Source organism: Anser brachyrhynchus, assembly GCF_964034855.1.
Source record: "Anser brachyrhynchus genome assembly, chromosome: 1".
Lineage (NCBI taxonomy): Eukaryota > Metazoa > Chordata > Aves > Anseriformes > Anatidae > Anser > Anser brachyrhynchus.
The window spans coordinates 188,718,109-188,735,763 of NC_137694.1; the positions used below are offsets into that span (position 1 = coordinate 188,718,109).

General features: G+C 37.7%; 1 protein-coding gene across 9 annotated transcripts in view; it reads right to left on the reverse strand.

Moving 5' to 3' along the window:
• FRY (FRY microtubule binding protein) overlaps window positions 1-17,655 on the reverse strand; it is a 238,728-nt gene that overhangs the window by 126,832 nt on the left and 94,241 nt on the right. For 8 of the 9 annotated variants that reach the window (XM_080577411.1, XM_080577405.1, XM_080577404.1 and 5 more), the window contains one exon: window positions 6,804-7,003. In XM_080577411.1, coding sequence (XP_080433537.1) covers window positions 6,804-6,923 — 120 coding nt within the window. In that variant the 5' untranslated portion in view covers window positions 6,924-7,003. Of the gene's footprint in view, window positions 1-6,803; window positions 7,004-10,226; window positions 14,487-17,655 lie in introns of those variants that run through there. The other variant, XM_080577409.1, reaches the window with a different exon arrangement.

Below are 17,655 nucleotides of genomic sequence, written 5' to 3' on the forward strand. Positions count from 1 at the left end.
TAGTACATTTATATGTAGCTACTCAAATACTATGAAAATGGGGAGGTTGGGAAGGGTGGGCAAGTTTCCTACATTTGTGAGCCTTGAGAATGAAAACTGGACTGGAACTAGACTTCTGCTAAAATGTAAAACAGTAATATGCAGAATGCTGGGCTGGATGCAGACATCCAGAATATCCTAATAACAGGCAAGACAGATAGAGCAGGTCCAGAGGAGGGCCACAAAAATCACAAGAGGGCTGGAGCACCGCTGCTATGAAGAAAGGTTGAGAGCTGGGATTGTTCAGCCTGGAGAAGAGATGGCTTTGGGACATCTTACTTCAGCCTTTCAAGATATAAAGAGGGCTTAGAAGAAGGAGAAAGACTTTTTACCAGGGCCTGTAGTGACAGGACAAGGGGCAGCAGACCAGCTACAACACTGGTCTGAGATGACTGTAATACACCTTCCACTTTCTGGACAGTGGCAATAGCCAATATCCTTAAATGATACAAAAACATGCTTAGGGGCACTTGGCAGGTTCTCTGCTATATCTGCAAGCATCAGCCAACACGTGGTACAGTGCGACAGCCTCAGTGACCTTGGATTGAATCTCTATCTTCCAACATTAAATCCTCTTAGCGATTTGAACCTTCACATGCACCACTGACTATCCTCCAACTATATCCGTGCACAAGCAAGGCCCAGGGACAGTAAGCATCCTGGAAAGTTCTGCTGTTGGAATGAGATCTGAAGCCTCTAACATTATTTCGCCCTTGCGCCCAGCTGTGGAAACACAGAGAAAACTCCTGTTGATATTGCCTGGCTCGAAAACATATGGGTGTTTTCATGGACCTGTATATCACTGCAAACTCACATTCCAATGGCTATACAAAAATGTGTCTTTTTCCTTCCTGTTTGCTAAAATGATATGAACTTTCCTCCCAGTCTCATATGGAAGCTGGAATCTGACCCCTCTCTCCATTCTCCTGAACTCACTTGATTACTTACTAACCCCTACATTTGTCTCTTCCTCTAATTCTTTCTCCAGCTGTCTTTCACACGCTTTGTCTCAATTCCCGTGTTTTAATATTACAGCACGTCCCTCCAAACTACACAGAAGATATCTCGTCTGTGGTCACTGCTTCAATCATACAAACCTTTCCAGGTCTTTCACGAAGGTAACCGTCCTGAGATTCAAGACTACTGCTCTATACTGTTCAGTGCTGGGCTTCTGCTACAGGTCTCAGCCTGCGATACGCATCAAGATAAGTAGAGGCGCATATTTTTTCCTGAGGTGATGAGTGAAAGAGTAAGAGAAAGCCCTTTATGATGTTGGATTTGTCTTTGCTATAGATGATCCCTATCTTCAGTATAAAAGCTTCATTCCTCTATACTTTTCTGCCTTTACATCTTTTGGGTAAATGGGAAGAACTTGCTGATTTCATGGATAATATCTCCCGGGTTCAGGTGCCTCTCTCTTCTGGACCAAAAGACAAGCTGATCTGGCTCAGCTTGCACTTCATTATCACTGGCAAAGCTTCACTGTGCAAAGGAGAGTTTGGGAAGACCATACTGTACTTCAAAAGCCACTGAAGTTCCAAGAAAATTCAATCAGTGAAGAAGGGGAGAGGGATGATGAGACCATGGTTATGCTGAACTGATTTCTTGAAACAGAAGTTGGCTGCTGGAAAGGCTGAGTAAAGAGAAACAAACCCAAGGGGACCACCCACGCAAAAAAACAAACTTAGTACTTTGATATGGCTGGAAATTGAATAAAATACTGAGACCAACTGTTAGTCTGAAAAAAATGACCTGTTATACAGTCAGCCAATGACCTGCAGCTAAGAAACCCTGCTGAGCTGACAGCTGCTGGGAGCAGTAGAAGATGGGGCATCCTCCTGAGGATGGTGACTGACAGACATAGATCTGTTCCGTTCAGCAAGCCTCTTAATGAATCCACTGTAACAGATCTTAGTGCTCTTTACAATAAAGGGATGCTATATGCAGGCTATATGTTGACTAGTTAAAGTAAGATGACGTGTAGGTGCTTTGACTTTATTATGAACTGGAGAGAGGTCAGCACCATATAATAAAGTAAGGCAGAATTTCTGAAGAATCATCTTAAGTACTTCACAGACAATTATCGGAAGAATAGGTAATTACTCTTAATGTCCTGTGCATTATTTGTTGCAACTGGATCTAAAAGAACGAATCCACTAATATTTATTAACACAAATTCTAAATAGAGAATTCAGTAGAAAAAATACAGTTATGATATATTAGATACAGAATTATGACATTATATTATGAACTATGAACTTGACAGGGTTGGGATGGACTTCCCACATATGTTTTACAGAATCTTGAGTACTACAAACTGTAGTGGAATAAAAGAATTCCATTAATTATGAGTGACAGAATCCTTGAGTGATACAAAATGACACAGAGCTGAATAGAGCTGGATGACAATAGGAATCTGTCATGTTTGTAGTACCATTTACAAGGTCATAAGGAGGATACTTTTTATAAGTGCAAAGAGAACAGCATTTTCAACATATACTTGCATAAGGTTATTCAAATAAAGTTGCCTTCTTTTCATTTTATTTAGGCACATACATACGGAGTGAATGGCCAGAAGCAGTTTGCCTTGCCCCTTTTCTACAATATTACGTGTTCCTGATAGTAACTCCTGTCTACGTGCTGTGGATCCCATACACCTGTGTTGGCCAAACTATTCACGAGGATTTCAAATGTAAAAAATGCGTAATGCTAATGTGTCTCATCATAGATGAGAACAAAGGAGTCATTCCTCATGTGATGCAGCTGGAATTTTAGTCTATGTAAAACAGAAAATTCTACATTAGAGCTACGTGCTAAATTTGCTTGATATTATTATAGCCTACTTAAGTCTTACTAGTTATCACCATCCAGTCCTCAAAAACCTTAAAAGCTTCTACTTCATTTTCTACCAAATCAGTCCTTAGCATATTTCTTCTGAAATGCCTAGAGACAGTTAAGCCTAGATTAAAGCTAATCAGACAGCCATGACACTATACATGTTGGTTGGTCAGCCTTTGCAAAAATCTAACCAACTTTTTATATCTTTGCAAAATTACTTGCATTTTTCTTACCCTTTTGAAGTCTTTCTAACCACCTGCTTGGCTGTTATCACCAGCCTATTTTGATATAGGTCTATATTTTAATGTCTTTGAGCTTCTACTGAAATTGAAGTAATAAATACACTTGCACCAACCACAATGCTGCCTTCATTTTTTTTTTCCAAAGGCCAGATAAACCTATCTAATAAAAGGAGAAGGTTTTGGGCAGAATACATGAATATGTTGATAGTCCTAACCCTGTAATAAATAAATTCTCTTCTTCAGTTCAGTAATCAGATAGAGAGTTCCTGAATTTAGACAAGCTCAGTAAAAGAAGATGCTTGCAGGAGAAAAGCATAATGAAAGTTTACCAACAGCTAAATTAACCATTAACCACTGTCAATGCCTGTAGCTCACTATGTTTTATCAATGCCTACAGCTGTGTGTAAGTAATGCTGAAAGCCGTATTTAAAGATTAGCCTGATCAGTATGCACAGGATGAATTATTACCCTAAGTGATAATCAACACTCCTAAAAAGGAAACTCTTTTCTCTGTTGGTTTCTTTTTTCTTACAGCATTATGATACATAAACACATTTTATCATTTGAACTGGCAAAAATATTTCCCTGGCTTCTTTCTTTTTGCTTCATTATAAGGTCACCACCGCTCACAAAAAAATCTATGGCACTAAAATATCAAATCGTGTTTGTAAATGAAGCAATGCAAAAAAGATTTATAATACAAACGGATAAAAATGTAAATGCAAATGCAGTCAGCTGTGAAAAATGGTCTACAGAAATAAGGATTAATATTTGTTATAAAAAATTATTTACAGAAAAGTATCGGAATTATTAAAGGTTATCAAGAAGAAATGACTTTCATTTCATTGCTTTGAATTTAATTGTATAAACTGGAAAATCCCTTTTAATTAATTCTGCTGTCAAATACCTTTAACTTGGACTAATATAACTCGACAATCTGAGCATAGTAGTTTAGCCATTAAAAATTAGTGACATATTTGTGAGCTTAGTGTAATTACTGAAATGTTTGTTTTATTTCAGACACCCTAAAAAGGTGAAAAATTTGTCCTGAAATTTCAAATTAAATATTCTCCCAAAAAAGTAAAAAAAAATCACATCTGATAACAAAAGGTTTCGTTTCTAACTTGTTAGTCAACATTAGATTTATGCCTAGAAAACATATTAACTGGGGAGTGCATTTTTTATGATGATCGCTGCCAGGTCCAGTTACCAAAATGTCAAATCACACTCTGACGACAGCCAAGGCTGCAGGAGGAGTAAGTGACATTGCCCTGTGCCTTCCCTGCTGCTGGAATCTTGCTGTCCCAGCCGAGATTTCATGGGGCTGCAGGAGGGACGGGGTGGAGTGCCCTTCACTGCTGCCCTAGAAAATAGCAGGCATCTTTTATGCCTTGCTAGCATCTGCTGCTCTTGGCAGCAAACAAATTTGATTTTCCACCACTGTTGTCAGAAAACTGTAATTTACAGTTGGGCTCTGTGTGCATCACAAAAGAAAGAGATGGATATATCAAACAGGTCAAAGAAACTGAGAGAGAAAAATTCATAGAAACAACAATAACCAGAAAGGATAATTAGGCAAAACCTGTGCATGGAAAGAAAGATTTAGGCAAAAAATGTATCAGTAAGTTTTTAATTTAATCCAGAGCTTGAATCTGAGATAGACTTTATGATAAAAGAGAGGAAAAAGCAATTATATATACTGATCATTTTAGCTTCTCTAAAAGATATCTTAAGTATTCATCACTCATTATAAAATTAAACTGTCATATCTTTTAATGACTTAAGAGAATTCAGACTAGAAATATCTCATTGCTAGAGTATTTTGCAAGTTTGATTTTCTTTGAAGTACATTGGAGTTTAATTAGAACAGAATCTTCAAAGAGTTCACCATTTGACTACCTATTGTGAAAAAAGGTGAAGGGTGGCTCTGCATCACCAATTTATAATCTTTGTTTTGCAGATCCCTTGAACCTCCTGGTCAAAATTTTAGTCAATGGGGTAGAAATGTGGGAACAAAGCAGCAAGACATCCAATAGCTATCCCACAAAAAGGGTGAACTGAACTTCTTAGCCACTTTTCCAGAATAATTTTTGCCATTTTCCCTGTCATTTCATTTATTAAAACCTAATTAGTTCAAGATCATTTTGACTGAATGTCTACAAAAACCTGCTTGCACATTTGTCACAGTCACTCTCAAATAGCAGCATGCCATGGCTTATAAGTCCTATTAATATTAATAAGATGTGAATATGACATTGAATTATTGTTAGTGTCTCACAGTTAGACCCCTGTTAGAAATATGTACCAAAACTGTTGACAACAAAAAGGTGAAATTCTAGTCCTCTGTCATATTTTTACATTCTACACTGAATTTGCTAAATAAAATTTTACTGAAAAATCTCTGGAATAAAGATCAACATTCAGATACTCATAGTTTCACAAAGAGACAAAAAACAAAACAAAACAAAAAAACAACCTGTATCAAAACACAGCAAGTCTAAATCATCTTAACACAATGTGAAGTGGGAATAAATCAGGGTCATTGTTTAATATCTGTGCCTGAAATATTACATGCAAATGCAGTGATAAATGTTTATGAGTAACAGAGGTGCCCCAAGGAAATGATGCTCTCAGTCATGGTCATGTTGTTGTTTTCTGGATCTTGTATGTAATTTCACAATATATTCTGTCTTAAAATTTTAAACATCTTCACTGTGTGTTACATGAAGACTGAATGATACTAAATAGCTGTTAGCCACTTTTTTTTTTCCTAAAGGGCCTGGGCCATGACTGTCCATTTCTTTATTCCAATTTTTATGATTTTCCCACAAAAGAAGAAAAAATGGATCTTTGTCAAAATATTCCTTTCTATTAGCATTTTTGTGTTATTTCCAAATTATGCATAATATTCTTTCATTTTGTATCTACCTAATGTTTCAGAAGAAAGTCTGGAAAGCCTTAAAAAGTATCAAATGCTTCTGGATCTAAATTAAAACATAAAGCTAAACAGATGTCATCAGAATCAAGACAATCCTAATTTTACCATTCAGAATATCTAGACATGAAATAGTTATTATTATAGGTCAATATTATGCTTTGTAACAAAAAATATTATAAGATGTTAAAAAAACCAAACTCCTTACAACTCAGGAATAATGTCAGTTCTTTCACTGCCTATGTAAGACTTTGTAATGTAGCTCTTTTTTCAAATGCTGTATGTTTTTTCATATATGGAAAATACGTGCTATAGCACTTTGTTAGATTATGAAACCTACTACTGACAGAACTAAAACAGGAACCAGCAGTGCTATTCACTTTCATGTTTTAGCTGAAAATCAGTAATGTTCTTACATATTTTTAATCATATTTCAGCTTTTTCTAATCTATTTTGACTCAAGTGACCTCTCTCCCAGCTGTGAAACCTACGTTGCCTGAAACCCCTTCTGCCTCTCAATCACATTAGCACATGCCCTCATTGCAAGCAAAAATGTCACCCCTTTGGCATATCTTGCATAACTCTGTCCTTCTGATCACCACAGTAGTGCGTCTTATGGTTTGGGAAACACTATCGAACTTTAACATAGATTACAAACAAAACATTCCACGTTGTGTGACATGCAGGCCTGATTTTAAAAAGAAATTCAAAGTAAATTGCGTATATACTTAGAATTTCCATTTACTTACAAGAGGTTCTGCCATGATGATGCGAATCTTGCGTTCAGCCTGAGTAGTGAAGTTAACAAACAAGCTCTTCAGGACATATTCGCCTGGCTTACTGTCCGGGTCAACGCTGATAGGCAACATGGCTGGAGGTCCTTTTTCTCTCTGTGTACCAGAAACAGGTGGGACAGGTGGCTTGATATATCCGTTACCAACTGGAGAAGCTGAAAGGTAGAAGACATGCATTTACTTGGGTAATTCAACATGTCTTAACTTTTCTGGAGCAACCCAATGGCTGACTATACTGGCAAAGCAAAGCTGGAAACTATTTATTAGTACAAGAAACATATAATACATGAATAAAATTTCCATCTTAAAGTTATAGGTAAAATTTACATAATATAGACTGGCAGAAGAAATCAAAGACAAAGTCTTACGTAATACTATGCACTGCACAGTCAATCTTCTTTTTCCACATGGTAAGATCTGCTGACACTTAATTCTTGAAATAACATCTTTATTTCTTATCCTTTATCATCTAGGCCAGGTCTGTAACTCAGCTGTCAAATAACAAACTTATTATTGAGGCTTTAGATCTTTCCTAAACACTTTAACACTTCATTGCTGAAAAAAATTGTAAAAAAAATAAAAAAATCCAATGACTACATTATCATTTGATAGCATTCAAGATGTGGAAAAATTAGACCCTAAATTAACACACTGAAAAATAAAATAGACACATTGGGTAAAAGAAAAGATATTTTCCTTTAGAAAATCAAGGTTTAAAAGTCTGATATGACTCTAATGCAAGATAGAAATGCTTTGTTCATGTAGCTGTTATTCTGCAAATGTAACACACCAATACTTTACTTCAAAATAACTCTCCTAGTTGCCAGGTTATGCCATCACTCCCCAGCACAGCACACTTCTTCCACTCACCTAGCTCTGCTACCTAAAACGTTTCAGTTGACTTCTGAGGGCAAAACATAATCACTGAGTTTTGCTGGCATTGATTTTTGCATAAAACGAACTATACAGAAGGCTTGTTCATTTAGATTACACAAAATTGCTTCTAAAAATACACATTGTTCTGAACAATAATCTACTTCAAAGAAACGAAAACAGAGTCACCAGAGAAGAAGGTAAGCCCTAACATCGCCCAGGCTCTGCTGAAATTCAGGTATGAGGACAGTGGGATGCAAATGATCAGATGCAAATTTATAGGGACTATCAAATCTGCTAGGTGATGGAAATTTCTCCCCTAACAGCTTTAGAAAGGAATCAGACAGCACTTTCACAATCATTAAGACATGTATCAAAAGCATGGCTTTGATCAGCTCACACCTATCCGTTCAGCCGTTTCGATCGCCAAGTGCTCCGTTAGGAAAAATGTTTTTTTCCTTACTTTTTTGGCCTTCCCCAGGCCGTTACGCCCAGCTCCCCACAGCCATCCCCAGGCTCCCCGTGGTTCTGCCCCCAGGCCCGGGCAGGCCGCCGGCCGGCCCAGTGCTGCCAAACTGAAGCCACCGGGCCTGAGCGCTCACCTGCCGCCATCTCAGGCGTCCTCTGGAAAGTACCTGAGGGAATCCAATAAAATGCAAACCTGACTTCTGTTCCTCAGGCAGCTGTGGTTTAAATTAGCCACTAAGTTCAAAATTTACCAAGAGGGGACTCATAGGAGGGATAGAAGGAGGAAGGGTGTGGGTCATTCACGTCTCACATCCTAATGAAATTCATGAAGTTAAAGAAACCCTAATCACACAGCCTGGGAGCTGCAATCCTTGCCTTCAATCATTATGTGTATGGACAGAAACCTGGAGACACTGGAATTTAAACCCACATAGTCATTCTCACTAGGAAGCCTCTTAACAATGGCTTGTGACACAAGTCTGGCTTTCTAATACAGCTTTTCAGTTTCATTATCTCAAGCATTTGCATATGCTTGATATTTGCATTGCAAAAATCTATCCCAGTGACTAAACAATCACTGACCTCTATGCTGGTGCTTTAACAAAATTTAGTTCTTTCTCCTAGATTGAGAGCCCTACAAAGTTCGTTCAAAGAAAATGAACTGCCTGTGAGGCATGAAACTGGAAATCAAGGACTCAAAACTTACAAAATAGTTGCATTACATCATCCAAGATTGGCTACTTTATGTTTGTACATTATATAATGTGGGCCTTACAAAATACTGATAAAAAGAATGTATCAATTTTTGCCATCTCTGCTGGTGAACCACTTCCTCATTTAATAAAAGGCATAATTTTTATGTGCAAAATCACCACATAAAGATTGCATGGGTTTATGCAGAAGACATAGGGCACGGTTGGGGTGGAAGGAGGGGATTATACTTCATTCTAAATGCTGCTTCCATTGACGAATTAAGTTTTTACTACATCATTTCAAAATAATAACATTTTCCTACACAGAGAATAATCAGAATGGACAACTGAGAGATTTAGTCTGAACTCCTAACATACTGTAGGGTGCTGGTCACCATACAAGTACCAAGATAAAATAAACATTTCACCCAGAGAAAAGAAGCTTATTCCCAAGGAGAATGAATGGTGATTCCCACACAGAAAGCAGCAGACCAAAGCAGCCCTGATGCCTGAGGGCCCTGCCACAGCAGGGAATCTGTCGGTCAATTTTAGAAAGTTGTATACATATTTAAAGCTCCTGTCCTAAGAAAATCTGAAAAAAACAAAGATTAACTATGCTTGATCAGCTGTAAAATGTCTGCACCATTTTGGGTGCAATTCTGTCTGAGAGCTACTGCTCTCAAACAACCCATTTTCTTGTTACCAGGATGTATTCCTTATTTTCTGCTGTATCTAATAAATTGCACCTCAAAAAATACTCTCTGCTTTTCCTACAGGAAATTTTCATTTAGTTGAGGCTATAACCATAATATTTTCTCAATGTTATGCATTTGAAAGCTTTTAAAAACAAGAAGGAAATATGGAAGTAGCAATGCAATATCAGAAGCCCCTATCACCACAACCACATACTATTGCCACAGAATGGATTACTGAACTAATATCACTGCTATTTTTTTCATGTATTGTTTCCCTGATCCTAGAAATAGTTGTAAAAAAGCACAATAGTTTGAATACACACACATACACACAAAGTCACTAAAGTGATCATGGGGATGAGTACAAAATACAACTATTTCCCCGGAGTCTCTGCTATGATTTACGTTGCAGGTATTCTTCTTAAAGCTCTAAGATAAAGGAAAACAACAGAAAGATCATAACAAAAAAGCTGAGAGTCTGCACTACACTAGATAAACTTCAGCCAAACAGCTACTGAATTTTCAGTATCTTTAAGCAGAAGAAACAGATGACATTCTTTTACTTAACTGTGTCAAATTTCCACTTTAGCAACAACAAACAGACCCATAACACAAACCAAAACATGTATTTTCAGTATTTTTGTACCTACCGAGCCCCTTTATAAAGCTGATCACACTGGATTTTCTCCAACATGCTACTGTAATATCCATGAGCCTGCGAATACCTGAAATGCTCCAATCCTTAAGTTAGAAAAGTCTGAATCCTTTTCTAACTAAAATCAAAAAGGAAGTTAGTCGCTTCATAATCCTGTTTCAACACTTCACTATAAATTTTCCGGCATTGAGGCAGACATTGCTTTTAGTTTTTAGTTTTTTGTTTTTTAATAGACAAGTGCTGAAGACCTACAATGTGTGAGCTAGAGCAGGCCTCCGGATCAGATCAGCATTTCCATAACCAAAGGGGTAATTTTTAGCTTCAGCATATGATGATGACCACTCACAGAGTGGCTGCACGTCTATATTTATCCACAAGTACATACTATGCTGACAGATTAGTGAAACTACTTCAGGCACTCCAAGAACATGAGACAGGATAATGGAGTTCAGCATAAACAAACCACGCATATCAAATACATGAATTATCATACAATTCAAGCTGAAAGCAATTAGTATAGAAAAGCAAAGCACAGAAACAACACAGGATGGGTTTTGTTTTGTAACTAAGGTCCTCTGGCCAACAGTACATACAGTTTGAATTCCTTGAGATAAAAACAACGCAGTATCTATTCTTTTCCCATGCCAAGAGTCAGTGACAAACCACATATCCTTATGGATAATTATACATCTGTTGAAATAAGTCTTAAAAAAAGTTGCTTTGTTTTAAAACTGCCGTTAAAATAATAGAAAAACAAAACAAAACAAAACACATTATTAACCAAACCGTCAGGAATTTAATTTCCAAGGATACAGTACACAGTGCCAAGGTTAGCAAAAGGTGCCTTGTTTGCCCTTTGAAGGAAAACTTTCCCAGATTAGTGTGAGCTTGACAGGAAAAGAGAATAAAATTCAAGGGAAACATTTGCTGAAAAAAGCAAACTAATGGTCTAGCAGATCCATTTCTGTCTTAGCAACAGAAACAATAAGGTTCCCCAGGATAGTGTGTTATTCCAACGTAACAGTATGATGCAGCAGTAGTACTATTTTAATATCAGCATTATTTTCATAATTCTTTTGCATGTTTTGGCAAAAATAATCACAGAGGCATAAACATAACCAATAAAACACAGTATTAATGACTTGCAATGTTTATGATAGGAAATAAATCTATCTAAAGTACAAAACTTTAGAATAAGCAATACTATTTTAGTGTTTCTGATCTCCTCTTACGGGGGGTTACACTGAAGAAATGAAGGACCAGAAGGGATTAAGTGCACATCTGAGTCCCACATCCAGACTATTTGGAAAGTAAATTTGAATGTTATGGTGGTACAGGTGCTGGCCTTCATTTTCACAGGGAAATCAACTTCACACAATACAAATGTTTGCCTACATACTTTGTTTACTCTATTTATTTATTTATTTTTTATTAAAACAGAGGAAGGTTTGCAGCAGTAAATTCAGTTAAGCGTGTCATCAAAGTTCCACAGTTAATGTTCTCTGTCTGGGACACACATATTCAAAGAGTCGTTACAGATCTCCCCATCCCGAGGAGAATGCAAGCCAGCCCACTACAGCTGGAAGTGTAAATGGTTTCCAGCACTAAAGAAGGAAAGCTATGTCTACAATGCTATTGCTTATGGCAGATTCATACAGCAGCTTTTATATGGACCTTAGAAGCTATTATAAGGCACACAGTATTATAAGGCACACAGTCATTTTTACATTCTTTTTTATAATTAGGTTAATTACATTTTGGTAAGTATGCAGTTGAGCGGAGGGAAAAAGCATCTGAAAAAGGGTATATTTACTCTGCAGTTTATCAGATCCTCAGCTACCTAAGGCTTTGCTTGAGGACAACTATCTTTTTTGACAGTGCTAGATGGAGTTCATCACGGAATCACTTCTGGATTAACAAGAGGAATCACTTTTGATTTTTCTCCACATTACTCTTCTTTACTATTCCAGCCCCAAAAAAGAGTATAGCATGTGAATCACTGTGTCAGAGGTGTTACTATCCAGTCTAGAAGATAAAATGGAAGAGGCTGTGAGGTCAACAAGGAGGCGTGTAAGAGAGGTTGAAGACTCTAGAGTAAAACATCTGATTTTGAAAACAAGTCTGAAAGGAATAACAGATTTGGGAGGATTTCCAAAAAGGCTGTGAGAGATGACCTAAGTTCTTCCGGATGGATAGTCTCAACATACTTGATGATGCTGAAACTGTAAGGGAGAAAATGATAATTCATAAATTTCAGATTCCTCTGTTTCTTTAAATGTGCAGAGATGCGTCTCGGGAGAGTCATTTGTGTAAAATGGCATGGGGGAAGAGAAAGGAAGGAGATATTTTCAATGATAAAGGCATTCCAGAACTTGGTAACAAATGTAACTGAGATTAAGAGCAACCTTTTAAATTATTTCTGCCTGAAGACTTTGTGAAAAATGCTGTTGTCAAGTTTATATTAATTCAGAATATGCGTTGAACTACAGAAGACAGTCTACAGCCTCCTGTAGACTTGGTTGGGCAATCCTTTGCCAAATTTTCTATTCCTCTTACCACAACAAGAGAGTGTAAACTCTAAGTAAACACAAGGAAGAGAAAAGCTAGAAAACAAGAGACAAATTCACTAGTCCAACCACTGAGAAGTGGCAGAGCTGCTGATCAAGCGTAGATTTGGTCAACCCAGCTACCCTAGTCTAGAAAAAGAAGGCTTGAAGTTTCTAAGAGTGTGTGTGCATTCACACACGTATGCCATTCTTCACTTAATTTTCTGTATCTTCAAGGATGGTACTAAATAGCAGGCCTAAAACAGACCAGATGTTATTCCCAGTGAGACTGAGCATTTCAGAACATCGCTTTTTTTGCAGCAAACCTGCTCTGCCCTCCCCTGAATTCAGGGCTGGACACTGATCAGCAGAATGAAACCTTTGTAGGACAGAACCAAAATGCAACATCCTTGAAAACAAGTATATGGCTTCTCGGTAGGCCTGATGGATGCTAAAATGCATGGTGGGGGACACTTTTCTCTGTGGGTGCTTTTTACAACGAGCTCAAACACTCACTTCATTCAGAGATGAACTCTTCCGAGATGAACACCATTAAGAAATAACCAGTTTAACACAGATATCTTTGCCCAAGCTCAGGGAGGGAGATACTAGAACAGCCCTTGCACACACTGACGGGTCCTGTTTGAGGTGGATGAGTGCGGTAAAGAACCTGCTAGCTTTGAAGCTAAGGATGGAGCTCAGCCTGGCACCAGGGAAAGGCTAGAAGTGGCTTGGCTTTCCTGGCCTGTAGCAGCGCTCTGGCTCTCACGTCCCCGTGGCTGACAGGCAGGTGGTAAGCTTTGTAACGTGAAGACGTACATTGAAATTCTGTGCCAGAGGCGGGCAATTGATATGAGACCCCTTAGAAGAAAGAGGTGGGTGGCACATGTTTTCTCCCCTTGCAAGACACTGTATCTCCGTATTAGGGGACTTATGAATGGCAACTGCCAAAACAAACTAACATACAGGAAATCCTGCTGAATATGTCCACTCCCTTTCCAAAGGCCTTTTCACTGACTTGGCGCAAGTCCTGCTAACCAAGATACGAGATGTAGACTTTTCCTCTCCCTTTCTCCTTAGTTACAGGCCAGGGGTTGTGCAGCCTAACGACGTTCCCTAGGTTCTTATCTCAGATCCCTGCAAGGCATCTGAATGAGGCAAGAAAGCCCATTCTCTTTACGCACCATTTCTTTTCCTGATCCTTTTCTTCTAGAATTTTGTTTTCTTATTTACACACACTACAGCACATGTGCTGAAGGTACGCGGGAGTCTAGGCATGTAACGGAGATAAACATTTTTACTTGTGATTGTTTTAGAATTTGCTTGATTGATTTTAAGAGCAAAGAATAAAAAAGCTAAATGACATGGGAAATCTTGTGTACAACCCCAAAGCATTTTTTCAATTGCCATTTGAGTGTTCCATCTGGGGGTGATTTCTCGCTAAAGGAAATATATTTATTGCCTCTGATGGGTTCCAGAACAAACATAAATATTTTCAGTTTCTGTTTTTTATACAGTAAGGACACGCTGCCTCTTTGAAGGCTGACTTCAGCTTAACTATATGCTTTCAAAATCTTGGTGACTTTCCTGTATGACTTCAAATGCTTTGTTATCTTTGATGGTTATTCCAAAAGTAAAAACCTTATTTTAAAATAAGGGTGGAAAGATATGTACATGTCATCATTTTCAGATGAGTAAACTAATTGATTTTAAAACAATTAAAACAAAAAAGATATTTTTGAAATTCTGCCAGAATTTCTGTGGGATACTGCTTAAAAAGCATGTATACTGCTTAAAAAGCATTTTATTTTAAATAACAATGTCATATACTTTTAAATGATTTTATGTGCTCTACTTTGGTTTTGTTGAATCTGAAAATAGCTTCCTATAAGTTTTTTATATAGATGTTTTGTTGGGTTTGCTTTCCTTTTCAGAGACAGGGAGATGAAGATACTCCTGTCATTTTGTGGTTGATGGGTGTTAGCATAAGAATTATTTTTAGGGAACTTGGAAAAGTGCCGAGGAAGCACAAGGCTAAAAGAATCCAAAAAAGAAGGAATAGTTACTTCCAAAAGAGGGATCAGCAAACAGGAAGGATGTGACCTGCTTCTTCCATCCCTACATATTTTCTCTTGGAGAGAGACTATGTATACCTTTCCTTTTCTCCTTAAATGTTTTACAGTAAAATTGTGAGAGCCTGGACAAGATGGATTTTTAAAAAGATAATTAAACTGTTTATTTTTTACTACAGAAAGATATTAAATACTTGTATCCAAGTCCTATTCCAATCTAAATAGCTACCTCAGATGCTAGAACCAGAACCTTCCCTGAATTTTTGTTGTCTGGTACTCCACAATTCCTCTTCCAAACCACAGACAAAAATGTTGGTTTGTGCTGATAAAAACGTGTTTCACTAGAATGAAAACAGCTTATTGGTTCTGGATGATATGGGTTCTGTACAGTGTACACATGTGTATGAAAACCCAAGTTCTTCGTATATCACTTGTCCAAATATCAGCAAAGTTCTTATTACACAAAAAGAAACAGGCTGTGGCTCATTTCCATCTGAAACTGCATGGCCTGAACAGTCCTGTTGATCCATCTGACACTGCTCAATGGCTAAAAGTTGACCTAAAGGGTTTTGCTTATTTCATGCTCTAGAAAATAGTCATCTTTAAATTATGTTTCAAAATGTAAAACTACATTGAAGAAAAATCTTTAAAACTGTAGTCTCTTCCTTGACCTTATTTCCTGATGCACCTAATCTACTCTATTGCTGCCTTTTAGGGAAAAGTTCAAATTTAGCCACCTACAAGCTAAATACTGAATTTAGCCTGGCAATCCAGGCTCCAGGTAGAATAAATTAAGAGAGACTAATGGTTTGAGGTGATTCATCAAATCCTTCTTAGATTCTTAGCTTAAGACAGAATAAATTCACTTTCTAGAGGTGCTTACCACTTGCCAGCGATTACTGAAGGAGAACTGACTGGGAAGATAAGCATCCAAGGTTATAGGAGATGACTGTCACTCTTAGTCTGTAAACTCTTCACGAGTTTCTTGTACAGACCAAACTGCATCACAGTGCATTTCAGCTGCTGCTGGCTAGGATTCATAGCCTTGATTGCGTGGGTGAAAAATGGCACAATACCAGGAGTAAGCCAAGCCATGAGCTGGCACTGTAAACTGGCAAGCTAAACCTTCACAGACCAAGAAGACTTTTACAAAATTTCATGAATCTTTCTGTAATGAAACCACAGGAGAGATTTTTGTGAATAAACACTAACATGAGAATACATCAGACAAATCCATTCATATTCCCCTCTACACAAAAAGCACACAAAATAACGTCTATGCAAAGAAAAATGAGAGAAAAAGTTTTGCAGCCAAAATCTGGATTAATAATTATCATTACCAATCCCCTAGTTTATCTTTGATTGAATCATTACTGTCATTACTTACTACTGGCTGCAGCAGCACACTCACAACATTGTCTGTCTTCTATATTGAATTAAACACTATTTGGCCTCTTAGCTTGCAGAAAACTCAACACACAATGTGTCATCTTTTATTAGCCACCCAAGATTATGATGCTGTAATACCTAATAACTCTTTGTTAACATTATATTAACAGCTTGCTCTTTGAAAGTTGAGTTCCCTTGTTTCTTAGCCATGCAGGCTAGACTCAGACTCTCCAACATAGCTATTTCCCCTTTGACTTCAAAATATTTAAGTGTCAGGAAAAGATAATGATATTACCATTCACATTAGCTCAATGAAGGTTTTTGGAAGTTTAGCTCGACTACAGCTGCTTAGTGAAAGGCTTTGACTTGAGCAAATCAATGAAGCACATGGAATTAAGTTGCTGTTGAGGGCACATGTGCATGACTGCACGGCTGCAAACACCCAACACGACACGGACAGGGTGTTGCTCTCCTGCTTGCCAGTGGGCCATGACAGAAAACTCCTTCCACATATTGAAATGTCTAAACGCCATGAAATAAGTTACTGCCAGAAATACGTTATTAAATTGTTGTTTAGTGTTTCACCTGCTCACACACCCAAGTGCCCCCAAATGAGTGAAGAAATGGCGAGGGAAGGCCCCAACTGACACACACTGGGATGAACATTTCACCTATCCGTTCTGCTCCTGCACAGGCCTGGTGACTCTGTGATGCCAGAAGACTGGATGGGGTTCCCTGTTCTCACTAAGAAAGCCAGGAGCATCACACTGCAATCTGAACTACTCATTTAGGTTTTCCTGTAGTCAAAGGAGAGGAACGTGTACCTACATACATGAACTCTGCATCAGTTAGCTCTGAAAATAAAGAAAGGGTCTTAGGATTATTAACAGATTTTCCAAATACTCAAATAGCTTACACATTGCGAAAACAGAGTAATTCCTTTGAAAAACTGAAGAGCCTAATGACTTCTGAAAATAATAAAAGATTCCTTTTATTTGATATTCAAATGGATATTCAATATTCCAGAGAGAGGGAATAAAACTAGTATTCTACCTGCTTTTTTAAAGTGTCTGCAAGATCAGTCCAGGTAACTGCAACACAGAGAGCCTGACGTTCATTCCGGAATGGCTGGATTTGATTAATAGAGAACTGAAGTATTATGATACAATGCCATAAGCATAGGTTTATGGAAAGTAGATTTTATTAAACTATCTTTTTATGATTACAAGCTTGGTTAACAAACTTAAAAGTGTAGTCTTGTATTTCTGTTTGGCAATTGGATTCGTATCTTACCAAATTGTAAAATGAGAACCAAGAAATCAATGTATTACAACAAGAACAGATTAAAAGCCAGATATCAGCTACTCCTCAGCACTGGTTAAGAGAGAATCATATCATAATACATCTAGTGGAGTTA